The sequence below is a fragment of the Malaclemys terrapin genome, chromosome 8 (assembly GCF_027887155.1).
Source record: "Malaclemys terrapin pileata isolate rMalTer1 chromosome 8, rMalTer1.hap1, whole genome shotgun sequence".
Classification (NCBI taxonomy): domain Eukaryota; kingdom Metazoa; phylum Chordata; order Testudines; family Emydidae; genus Malaclemys; species Malaclemys terrapin.
This window is the reverse complement of record NC_071512.1, coordinates 53,400,499-53,413,346: the sequence shown is the minus strand read 5'-3', so window position 1 is coordinate 53,413,346 and position 12,848 is coordinate 53,400,499. Positions and strand designations below refer to the sequence as shown.

At 42.7% G+C, this 12,848-nt stretch overlaps 1 protein-coding gene across 1 annotated transcript in view; it reads right to left on the bottom strand.

The window, feature by feature from the left end:
* TDRD5 (tudor domain containing 5) overlaps positions 1-12,848 on the bottom strand; it is a 29,208-nt gene that overhangs the window by 7,985 nt on the left and 8,375 nt on the right. Inside the window, exons 5-12 of the mRNA XM_054037887.1 lie at positions 12,703-12,759; positions 11,606-11,759; positions 9,803-9,912; positions 7,472-7,692; positions 4,339-4,551; positions 3,650-3,716; positions 2,239-2,439; positions 442-597 (exon numbers count right to left, since the gene is read on the bottom strand). Of these exons, the coding sequence (XP_053893862.1) occupies positions 442-597; positions 2,239-2,439; positions 3,650-3,716; positions 4,339-4,551; positions 7,472-7,692; positions 9,803-9,912; positions 11,606-11,759; positions 12,703-12,759 (1,179 nt within the window). The remainder of the gene's footprint in view (positions 1-441; positions 598-2,238; positions 2,440-3,649; positions 3,717-4,338; positions 4,552-7,471; positions 7,693-9,802; positions 9,913-11,605; positions 11,760-12,702; positions 12,760-12,848) is intronic.

The window sequence follows — 12,848 nt, the reverse complement described above, 5'->3', positions numbered from 1 at the left end:
ACACACCCAAAAATGCAATTAATGCTGCTCCACTGCAACTGCACACGAACAGATAAGAGGAAAGCAAGTGAAGACACAGAAGATGAGAAAGGGAAAAGTCTGAAGTCAAGGCTGATTCCAAGATACAATATCTTAACTCAAGAGCCAAGTAAAGGTCTAAGTAGAACAGGCATCTCAGAGCAAAGAGGACTCTATACCTAGAAGTTTATGGAGTACCCAAGAGCTGTCAAGAGACCAGACAAGCAGGAAGGAAAATAAAAGATGAGGGCAAGCAGGAGATGAGATATTTGTGTCCCATCTGAAACATTTTTATTCTTATGGCACCTGTTTGCTTTTTTATGCCACAGGGTTAAAACACAGTGTACCAACCCACCAGAGTCTCCCAACACAACAGCTGTTTTTCATCTGGTCTTAGACACAGAAGAGCTAAAAACCTCGCACCTGGGCATATGGTTCACTCTCATTCAGCTCTGGATTCACTGCCCTGCTGACTTCACAGAAAGATTCCTGTTCCGGTAAGGGAAGGTCTGACCCTGATGATCCATCATTTGGACTGGGCTGCAGAAACAATTCTGAGGGGTTCAGTTCTATGAACCCCTATTAAAAATAAAATACAGTACAGTCAATAAAGCGTGTTGTAATTAACAGAAAATGAAGAAAAAAAACTAGAGCAAGATTTTGAAATGGTTTTCAAACTGCAGCAACCTGCTACCCAACTGAGTGGGAGCTAGCTTGAGAGCCATCTGGACGCTGGCAGAGTCTGCCTTGTTGCAAAAGTTAAAATGCTTTTCCACAGTGACAAAACTACTCATCAAATGATATCTAGACACAGCACATGCCAAAATGGCAAGTCTTCTTGCCACAAGATTTACTGTGCAGCGTACTGATTAAAGCAAAGGACACAAGGCCCCTGGGTTTTGCCTGTTACGGATATTTGAAATGGTGGGATTTTGTTTATAGTTCTTGGTAAAACAGTGCTGACTCACTTTCAAATCATGGTGTTGGCTGTTCTTACTTATATTATAATTATACATTTTTACCGCACTGTTTAACAGCCTAGGCCCCTTTCTAAACTATAATGTGGTGCTGGGAGCATAATCCATTTAGTGTGGAACTGTAGCATAGGCCACTGTACACTTACCAGGAAACAAAAAAACAAAAAAACAAAAAAAAAAATCGCACTAGTATCTTTAGATCTAGATCTGTGTATAAACTCAGTATGCTGTAACTGGGTTTCAGTGGTCAGTGCAGACAAGGTTGGAGATTTACCTCTTGTAATTCACCTTATGCTTCAAACAAATCAGCTAATTACAGCTAAATCACCCGAGATTGAGATTTCCAGAGCAAAAGTACCAAAACCACATAACAGTTTGAGTTCTTTCATTAACAAAAATAAACAAACACAAAGCAGAAGACTTCCAAGCAGACTTCAAACTAGACAGTAAAACATCATCAATTTCCAAGATATAGAACTAAATGTTCTGAGCTAATCTTGTGCTGTTAAAAATGATAGACTGACAGAACTGGTGAGAGCCAGGCATAGGAAAGGCAAGTATCTTATAGGCAGTTGCACCTGTGTACCTTAATCCTGCTTTGTAACACAGGCTCTTCACTACTATCCCAGTTCTGGGCTGCTGTTGAGAATGTCTACAGTTCTCAATCTATTTTTTCCATATTTATATAAGGTCCCTATCCACACTACATGAATATACAATAAAATATCCACATTAAGATATGTGTTAGCAAATGTAACCAAAAGAATCCTCTCTGTAACATCAATGGAGCCATGGCAGCTTTTAGAACAACTGCGCAGCAGAGATGAAAGTGCACATGAACCTTGAAGCATTACACAGTGGTGGTTTGGTGATGAAGTTCAAATCCCTGCTGGGGATTGGTCCTGCTTTGAGCAGGGGGTTGGACTAGATGACCTCCTGAGGTCCCTTCCAACCCTGATATTCTATGATTCTATGTCTAATTGTGCTCAGGCTGTGAAAACCCCGTTTCTTAAGATAAATGTGAACTTAAGCTTTATGAGATAAAGGACTATTGTATTAATATACTGCACCAATGGACTCTTCTCTTTGGGAGGAGTGAAATTTTAAGGTGCACTAGAAGTTCCTGTTGCGTTTCCTTTTTGTTAAGAGTAAAATTTCCATGTTACATAATCCAAATTCCACTATATTACAGCCCCTTCCTTGAACAGTCTTCCTCAAACTCGCCACCTCTGCCCTTCTTCACCTTGGAGGGAATATTTTCTGTGCAAATGACAGCATGGCCCTCTGCTCTCAAGATCTGATGGATGTAGATATCTTCATCAGACGTAGTGTCACACAGGAAGAGGTGAAGAATACCGTTCACATATTCATCCACCACTCCCACTAGTGGCTTCAGGTTACACAGCTTCCAGAACTGGAGAATGGCATTGGTGGTCCAATGCCCCTTGAAGAAAGAGAGATAAACAGGTTACTACAAAATAGCCCATCGGCAGCCACATGATGCTTATTCTCATTCCTAGAAAGTTTGGTGTGGATGCAAAGGGAGAAGGCAAGCTAGATTCAGGGGCAAAACCGGGCAAGGCTTAACTGAAGTAAGTGTAATAAGGATGCACCAGACACGCAAAATGCACCAAACTGAACCTGACAAGGTTACCAACACTCAATTAAGTTAAACTACTCAAAATGTACAAAGGCTGCAAAGCTGGAGTTACCACTGGGAAGCCATTTGCACTTTAAGCTCTTATTTTTCAATGACTGAAACTGTGTGGCCAGCTCCTGAAGTTTTATCAGGAGTCTTCCAATACATGGTGCTTTGCTGCACCCCTCGGCTCCTGGAGTCACGTGATTAAAGGAGAATTTCAGCTTTCATTTATAAAAAAAAAAAAAGTTTCTAGCCCTTATGGTTCTGAAGAAAAGCTTGAAAATGTGAACCTAAATGCTTAGAATGTGAAGAAAATAAAAGGAACCCAAAATGTATTATTGTTAGAAAGCCTTTCCTCCCTTTGGAGTTGTTTCACATACTTCTCACCCCAGACAGATTTTTTTGTTCTGAGAAAGTCTGATGGAAATTTATTCATCTATTTTGAAGTTAGACTGGAAAGGAAGTCCGGGATCCTGCTGTAACGGGTGATGGGTTGACTCTAAAGAGGGTCCTGGCCAGTGCCCACTTGTGAAGGAAGTTTTGAGTAACGTGGGTCACTCAAGTAAAGCAAATATTTAAAGCAGAGAAAGATGGGCTGGATTTCCCAAGGCTCCAGAAGGGTCACAGAGGACTCAGGGCAGAGAAAACTTATTCAATGGCATAATGAATACCTCTACAGGTGCTGTCCATTTGTAGACAGAATGCAAACAAACATGTTATGAATATTCAGAAAGGGAGCAATGATAGGTTGACAGACAACAGCAAAACTCCCATGAACTTTGGTGGGAATCGGATCAGGTCCAGAGATGGTCAGCATCAATATTACTCAGTTTATTTCAAGTAGGCAAGAGGCCAATGTCTACCGCAAAGTCCCATTATATATATATATATATATATATATATATATATATATATATATATATATATATATATATATATATATATATATATATATATATATATATATATATACACACACACACAAGTGAAAAAACTGTATGTGGATACATACCTCTATGGGTTTCACCCATGCCAAGGAACAAGGGATAGCTTGGGCAGGAAGTTTCGAATAGCAGCACCTGCAACAGGAATCAAATCCATCATTTCATCATACACCAAGAGTTAAAAATATGGATGGTACAAGATTCCGTGAGCCATTTAGCCTCTTGACCTTCAACTCCAACAGCCACCTCATAGTTTTATTTTTTTAAATTAATGTTATATGCTTGTGAAAGATGCCAGATGAACAGCCCTGGCAACCAACATCCTGCATCCAAAGAATGGGTACAGCACAGACAACAGCAGTGCCAGTTCCCGCACACTGCCCCATGCCAAATATATCTCACCCCTGCAACTCATTAAACAAAAGAACGATAGTTATGACTTTTGGTCCAATCAGTGCTAAAGCCCCCATGTAGAGCGGCAGATGAGACAGGAGAACAGACTAAACAGTGCGGAGGCTGGGAAAGGAGGAAGATGAAAAAAAGCTCTCTTCCCTCCACTCCAACCAACGCAAGATAAGGACAACGGATGCTTTATGTTCACCCCAGAATAAATGACAACTCCAAATATGTCTAGAAAACACTGAATTCTACTGACAGTGTTTATGCAGCTTTACCCAAAGGGAGTGAAGGTAGGGCTTGTTCCAGGAGAGAAGTTAAGATTTGGCAGCACTTCGCCAGAATACCGCAATTAACTTACTTGAGGAATCTCAGGCAAGACTTCTGGACAGTCCTCAGATTTCCAAAGTCTGGGAAGAAAACCTCCACCTCCTGTTCGCTGAGCACCCGGTGGATGATGACTCGGTACCACCATTTATCCTCCGAAATCTTAACACAGCAAAGATGGCCAGGCTGGACGAAGGCCTCCGGCATGACATAACGGTCAGAAACGTTTTTATTTGAATAGCATCGTCTGCAAGAAACCACAGAAAAAGGTAGTGCCCAGCAGGAAGCAGTATAGAGAGAACTCCATAGGTACTTCAGTACAGCGTTGCTTCCTTGTTTTCCTTTAAACCTCTCTTTGATATGAACTTTCAAGGAGCCTTATGGTAAAACATCAACTCTGAAAACTGTTCTCAGCTCTAACTTAAGATCTAGGAACAGCAATGCAGAGGAAGATCTTCCTTAACAGTGAAGGTGGCCCTTCCATATCATGCTCTTATACCACATGGGTAGAGTACACATGTACTTTAAACATTTACGACGAACACAGCCAATTCAAAGGTTTAGAGTATAAAGCACATACAGGGATTTTACTAGCCTTCCAGAAAATACAGTAGGTGCAGTTGTAACACACTGTACTTCAAAGTAGCACCCTGCAATCCCCATATTCATCGATAGTATATGGTTGTGGTATTTCATATAAAGCGTGTCTTGCAAGGTATATGAAAGGCATGATCTGCTGAAACTCATTGTTTTGTCAAAATATGTATATCATTATGTATGATGTTATAAGATTTTTGCTATATGGTTGTTATTGAAACGTATTATGAGTTTGGGATATGCCCACTCTAGCTTTCCAGCGACAACAGGGGTGGTGACTCACACCCAAATAGGCATTAAATGACCACTGATCAGCAGGGGAATCATAAACAAGAGATTTACAGTTCTGTAAGAGACAGATGCGCAAGCACCACACAATCGGGATTGCTCTACTCTGACTCAGCAAGGCCCACCAGGACATGCCTGGACCGATATCTTTCCAGGGACATAGATTGAGAGTATAAAATAAGGGACAATGGCATCATCACACTATCTCTTGTCCCTCACCTACGCCGAAAACAACAAGAACAACGGGAAGACAAAGACTTGGAACTGAGGAGCTTGGTCTCATGCTGGGAGGGAAATTCAGCCTGAGAATTAAGAACCGTAGCCTGCCTACAACATCCAGTAAGATGAGAAAAACTGTTTGATTCAATTCTTGCTTAGTCTAAAAGTTTAGGATTTAGAATGTGTGTGTTTACTTTTTGTTTTCTTAAGGTAACTATCTCTGATCTTTATGCCTACCACTTATAATTAGGGCTACGATTATATCACGGAATCCAAGACTTCCAGAGACCTCTGACATTTTCTGCCCCAGGGCTGGACTACTGTCAGCAGGAAGCCCCACAGCTCTCACTGCCTGCTGGTGGAGGCCCACAGCAGCTCTGCAGCAGGGGGACCCCAGAGCTCCCTAGGGGTCCCTCAGAGCCCCAACTCCCTGTGGGCAGCTGGGCTCCCCACAGCTGCCCAGCCACCAGGGCAGGGATTGGACCCCACAGCAGCCCAGCCAGTGGTATCTGCACAGCTGTGGGCGCTGGACCCTTCTCCCTCCCCATTTTGTCCGTGATTTTTACTAAAAATATCCCTGACCGGTCATGGGCTTCCGTGAATTTTTGTTTATTGCCTGTTACCTATCTGTAATTTTTACTAAATATCTCTGACAAAATCTGAGCCCTATTTATAATCACTTAAAATCTATCTTTCTGTAGTTAATAAACTTATTTGAATGTTTTATCCTTACTAGTGAATCTGTCCAAAGTGCTTGGGGAATCTGCTCAGATTACAAAGGCTGGTGCATATCTACTTTCCTTTGATGAAGTGGTGAACTAATTACTGAGCTTCCACTGTTCAAGAGAAGGTCTTGAGCAGTGGAAGACAGTATATTTCTGGGGTGCAAGCTGAGGACTTGGGAGATTTATTGGGGTTTCCCTGTATATAGTTCATGAGTTGCATGAATGCTCTCCACGCCACATAGCTGGGTGTGCCTCTGCATGCTGATGGCTGAGTGATTACAGTGCCTGGAGGGGTTTGCTGCTTGTCACTGGCAAAGTATTGAGAGACAGAGCCCAGGCTGGAGAGTTAAGGGGGCCAGTGATCCCACAGTTCCAGGTTGCTCGCACAGCTGAATGTAAAAAAACTATATGTAAAAAGTATAGTTAGAGCTGTGTTACAGAGTTCAGTTTTAACAGAAGCTGTCAATCTTTATTTTGTCGAAATCTCATTGAAATGGCAAAAAATATCAGAATCCAAACTGAGCACTATTTGAATTTTTCATAGCGGTTCAATGAAAAATGAAGAGAGAGAGAATTATAAGCATTTAAAAGTCACCCTATTTGGCAATTTTTCATTAAGATTATCTCACTTTTTTGGTACCCCTTCTGCAAGAAATCTAACACATTCTGGGAGCTGTCCTTGGGTCACTTTGCTGTTCCTCATGCATGAATTCCTAGAATATGAGTTATGAATCAGTAGTGATGCTAGAGAGCATTTCATAACTATCTCTAAAAGCAATATTTATCCCAGTCACAACAAGCTTTTACTTTAATACAAAACCTTGAGATAATGACCTTCCCAAATGCATGGAAAGCAGGACAGTCAGATGTGCTGATTTCCTATGCTTTTGTATCAGCAGGTCACTGTCAAGGTGTTGCCTTAGAGTGCAAGTTTGATGAAGCTGGGGTAAGTAGTGCTTTTTGGTATCTGTTGGAGATGGACGTGAAAGCCTTAAGGGGTCCTATATCAACAGCAGGTGCGAAGGAATGCATAAGTCCTTTGCCATAACTATTTATTTCCATGCTTTTAAAGGTTGGATGGATGAAGTGTGTCCTGCTGCAGCCTTAACTGCCACCAAACATAGTTCTTGTTTGCCAGCTATAGAGGGATGAGTAAGCACAATGCATACATGAATGAGTAGAGTGCATGCACATCTGCACCAACATACCCAAGCCAATACCAAGCACAACAACAAGCTGGGTGCCCTGCTCTCTCAGCAGCATAGCACATGCATACATATACTCATGGAGAATCTGCACAGCAGGCCACAGCACAAAGCTGATGCAACGCTTTCTCACCTCATCTCAATCATCATGTCCTCCAGCATCTCAGATGTTTCCCTGCTACATATCCGGATGTAGAACTGGTTAGGCGAGATGACGTACTCCACAAAGACACCCACTAGGGTGCTACTGTCCAGTGCAGGGAGACAATAAAGGGTTCTGTCCTGAACAGCATCAGGGGGGATCTCTGGTTCTGCTATCTCCCTGGCTAGCTGTAGCTCCTCCACATCCAGATACTGCAGAGCCAAAAAAGGAGTAAAAGGATCTGGTGCTCAGACAGATGGTTAAATGCTGGTGCTGCGGGTTCACTGAACCAGGACAAGCAACCGCCCCATTAAGATAAAACCCAGTGCTGGTGGGGCTTGCCAGAATCCTTTCCATTAGGTATTAGAAGTGTCACTGTATAGCTTAAGTCCAGTGCTTAATTTGTAACGAAAGAGGTGCTAGTGCTTGTGCTCAAGCAATATTTTTACTTTCATAACTGATGTGACAAGCCCAGAGATGCCTTGGGCTTTGAACTGCCAAGCCTAGAGTGCGAGGGCTCAGCCCTGGCACAAATTAAGCACTGCTTAAGACCTATTGCAATGCCCTGCCTCTTAAGGTCTTCAAACGTCGAGGGCTGGCAGATTTAATTGGGGTGGCTCAGACCCACAGTGAAGGGGAAGGAGTGCCTGACTTAACCATTGCAAATATTCCAATTAAACATTGGGTCTGACTGGCTCAGCAGAAGAGATCTGCCAGCAGAAAGAATTTCTCTGTTCCCAGAGAACCTAAGAACTCTCTCTGGTATGTGTTACACCCATCAAGGAAGCAAACGGGGAAGAAACAGATACTTCACACCAGATTTGAGAGTGAGCACACAGCTCCCATCTGGGAGCCTAGAAAATAGGCTATTAAATGCAAAAAGCTATTTCATCATGAAAACTTAGAGGCAACCCCAGAGGGGAGAAAGCCAGTCCCTTCCATGAGAAGACTTGACTGAAAAGGTGAACTAAATCTTTTTTGGTTTCATTTAGTTATCTGGGTACATGCAGTGCTTTCTGCTGCCCTACAGAGATTCAGACTCCATCTGTGTACACTGCTTCTTCTGCCAGCAAGGAGAGTGTGCGCCACAGAAGTAACTTCAGGACATGGAGGGTTGAGGCAAGGGAGAAAGAAAGAGAAAGGCACCTCACTTCACCTGGTAGCCATCCTACTGCACAATGCAGAAGCAATGTAGATGAGCTCAAAAGATTGCCTGATCAACTACCACAGGTGGAAACTGCATTGTGGGAGTAAGGTACTTAACAGAATGAACAAATTCATAAATATTAAGGCTAGAAGGGCCCATTATGATAATCTAAGCTGACCTCCTGCATAACTAGGGCCTTACCAAATTCACAGTCCATTTTGGTCAATTTCATGATCATAGGATTTTAAAATTTGTAAATTTCATTATTTCAGCTATTTAAATCTGAAATTTCAGTGTGTTATAACTGTAGGAGTCCTGACCCCCCCCAAAAAGGGGGGGGTTTGCAAGTTTATTGTAGGGGAGGTTGCAGTACTGCTAACCTTACTTCTGTACTGCTGCTGGCAGTGGCCCCACCTTCAGTGCTGGGCAGCTGGAGAGTGGTAGCTGCTGGCTGGGAGCCCAGCTCCGAAGGCAAAGCCGCCGGCAGCAGCAGCAGTGCAGAAGTAAGAATGGCATGATATGGTACTGCCATCATTACTTCTGTGCTACTGCTGGCTGAGAGCTGCCTTCAGAGCTGGGCACCTGGCCAACAGCCACCCCTCACCTGCCGCCCAGCTCTGAAGGCATCACAGAAGTAAGGGTGGCAATACTGTGACCCCCCTAAAATAACCTTGCGACCTCCCCCTGCAAGTCCCTTTTGGGTCAGGACCCCCAATTTGAAAAATGCTGGTCTACCCCATGAAAGCTGTGTAGTATAGGGTAAAAAGCACACAAAAGACCAGATTTCATGGGGGAGACCAGATTTCATGGTCCGTGATGCGTTTTTCATGGCTGTGAATTTGGTAAGGCCCTATGCATAACAGGCCAGAGATCCTCACCCAGTATTCTCAGCATCGAGCCCATAGCTTCTTATTTGAGTTATAGCATATCTTTTAGGAAAATAGCCCATCTCAATTTGAAAACTTCAAGTGATGGAGAATCCACAATGTCCATGGGTAAGATGGCTTTGGACAGGCTGGATACAGATGCAGAAAGATTCCAGTGGCTCTGCAAGGCTGAGTCTGGCTACAGTACACTCTTGAAGGGATATTTAAACTCCCAGCAGCCAGCCACACTAATCACAGCTTTCAAACCTGAAAAGCACCCCGGTCATTATATTATTGAAGGCCACTCACTGGTTTCACCCTCTTTTTTACCACATTGAATACTTGGCTTTTTTTCAGGTCCAGAGCCTCCGAGCTCTCAGAATGGAAATCCCAGCTGGAGACCTTGAGCTCAGCAGCACCTAGTGAAGATGTCAAAGAATCAGACTGATAGAGCTCATCATTTGATTGCTCATCTAATGGAACCAAATGTGCTCTGTTAGAGGATGAAACTCACACTTAAAAGCTAGAGCTGTTACTTTCCAAGGCTCTATCTACATTCAGGAAATTTACCTTTGCTCTTACTCTAGTGCAAATATGTTGCACTGATGTAATGCAGGGCTTACACAAGTGTGACTTAACCCAATAAAGAAATTGCCCCTGGTGTAACTACATCAAGATAATTACACTTGCACAAATTCCCAGTGTAGACACACCACACTGCTGTAAAATGGGGCTTACAATGCCACAGTTTATCCTGCTAAGTCACACTACACTGATGTACATTTCTTTAGTGTACAGACTCTCCCCCAGGTTACGCAAACCCGACTTATGGAAATCCGCACTTAAGGAAAAATTTCCGTAAGCTTTTTTTTTTTTTGGATGCGTGTAAATGTTGGGTATATGTTCCCGACTTATGCAAGGCGTTCTGGAATGGAACTCTTGCGTAAATTGGGGAGTGTCTGTAGATAAGGCCCTAAGAAAGGAAGGAGAATACATCCATTTGGGCTTCAGAAAGCAATGAGAAAAAGAACTGATGTACATCAAAATACAAAAGCAGAAACACTAATACATTCATTCCTTGCCCAGTGGTACATGCTACAAAACTCATTGATAAAAACTTCCCTGCTCAACCCACAACAAAAAGGTTTCAAAAATATCTGCATTAAAGTATAATCTGCAAGATACCAACAAAGCAAGCTTCCCTCGATAGAGAAGGGAAGGAGAAGCAGATAATTTGCTTTCACAATTCAAATGGACAGCACTTTACCACACACTTTCCACTGCTGTGATACTGGTCACAGTTTCCAATGCTTGCAGCAGAATCTAATCTTTCATTAAAAAAAAAAAAAAAAAAAAAAAAGAAAAAGAGCTAGCCTTTATTGTGAAAATACTCTTTGGCAAGGAATCTAAGCTATTCTGTCTTCTTGACAGCCTCAGACAGTAATTCTAAGACAGATGTGAAGTCCCCCCATTCATCTCAATAGGTTTTTTACTTTGAATATAAATGTCAAATCTAAGGCTAGGTCTACACTACGGGGGGGCGGAGAGGGGGAGGGAGGAGGGAGGGGTGTCGACCTAAGATACGCAACTTCAGCTACATGAATAGCGCAGCTGAAGTTGCATATTTTAGGTCGACTTACCTGGCTGGGAGGACGGTGGCGAGTCGACCGCTGCCGCTCCGCCTTTGACTCCGCTTCTGCCTCTTGCCGTGGTGGATTTCCGGAGTCGACAGCAGAGCGATCAGGGATCGATTTTATTGCGTCTTCACTAGACGCGATAAGTTGATCCCTAATAGATCGATTGCTACCCGCCAATCCGGCGGGTAGTGAAGACATGCCCTAAGAGTTTCACTCAGGCTTGACAAATCCACTCACCAGTGGTAAGAAGTGAGCAAAGTTCCTAGCGTGTAATGCTGCATCGTGCTCTGAACGCTACTCTGTTTAGAACAAGGTGATGAATTGCATGATGAGACTTGTAGACTTTGCTTCTCTTTTACAGATCCCAGTTTTAAGGGACCCTGCTGTAGGTCTTCGTGGGTAACATCTGTCCCAGCAGCAGTATTTTGGTGACTCCTGCCCTACAGTGAAACAAGGACATACAAACCTCACTTACCATCTGCTAAGCATTTGGATTCAAGATCAAAGACCAGCCAGTCTTGTTCGCCTTCCTTGCACTCAACATGAAGAATATCATTAAGGGCCCCAACAAACTCCATCACATTTAAGAACCCCAGCTCCTTCACGCATAGCTTCTCTTTAAAATGTGCCTGTTACCAGAAAAGAAGAGAGTTTTACAAGGCATATTCAACTGCCCTTTTTAAAAAAAAAAAAAAAAAAAAAAAACCTGCGACCACACCATTCTAAAGGGAGTTAAAAGCATGGGGAGGAAAAAAATTCCAAAGCTATAAAGACAGTTCAGTGGTATCTTTTAAACAAAATTGTTTCACAGTTGGGACTATAAGCTGGTACAAATCATATCTAGATGACTTGCAACCTTCTCATTCTTGGTGCTGGACATGGAATGCAGCACTCCACGGTGCATCAATTACAAGGTTCATCGCTGTGTAACAGACACATACCTGATCCCTAAAGCCGGACATAGGATGTAGATTTATATTTTGCACATCTAATAATTTTGTTAAATGACCAAAACATGTGTTTACCTGGAACACATGATTCTAGATAGAAGCCTGCACCCAGACAGAACTAACTTGAACACTAGTTCCCTAATATTAGTGGAGCTGCTCCTCAACAGCAAAGAAAATTAGACTTTGTACAAAATACATTTATTCAGTTCTCTTAAGCGTCTTAAGAAGGGGATTGCATTTACTTCTAGGATTCCACAAGGATTCGAAAAATCAATATTTCAGCCCCTCCGGCCTGCCTCAAGATTAGTTAAATAAAATACCCTTTTAAAACTGTTTAAAAGAATTATTGGAGTAATTAAGTTTTGGGGGAATATTCCTATTTCCTCATTGTCAGCATGTGAATGGACATGAGTTAGGCGACATCATCTTAGCTCCTACTGGGTATTTATCTTCACCATAAAGCCAACACAGAGTTGGCAGCCTTTTCTGGAGGGCACCTGCACTGAAAAGAGAAAACTGCTCTACCAGAGCTGAGAGAGAAGCTTCCAGAGATCTACATGTAGCATGCCCAGCTTTAACCAAACTGAATAAAGAGTCCCTACCTGCTAGAGGCAAAACTTACCTCAAACTCACCAGGTAGCTTAGAAGCAAGCAAACCCTCAGGATACTGGGCTGCAACCTACATGATAGGAAAAGACACATCATAACCAGACAGTTGTGTACCTGGACCTTAGGAGAAAGGGGGAGTAAGAATAGGCTTCATATTGC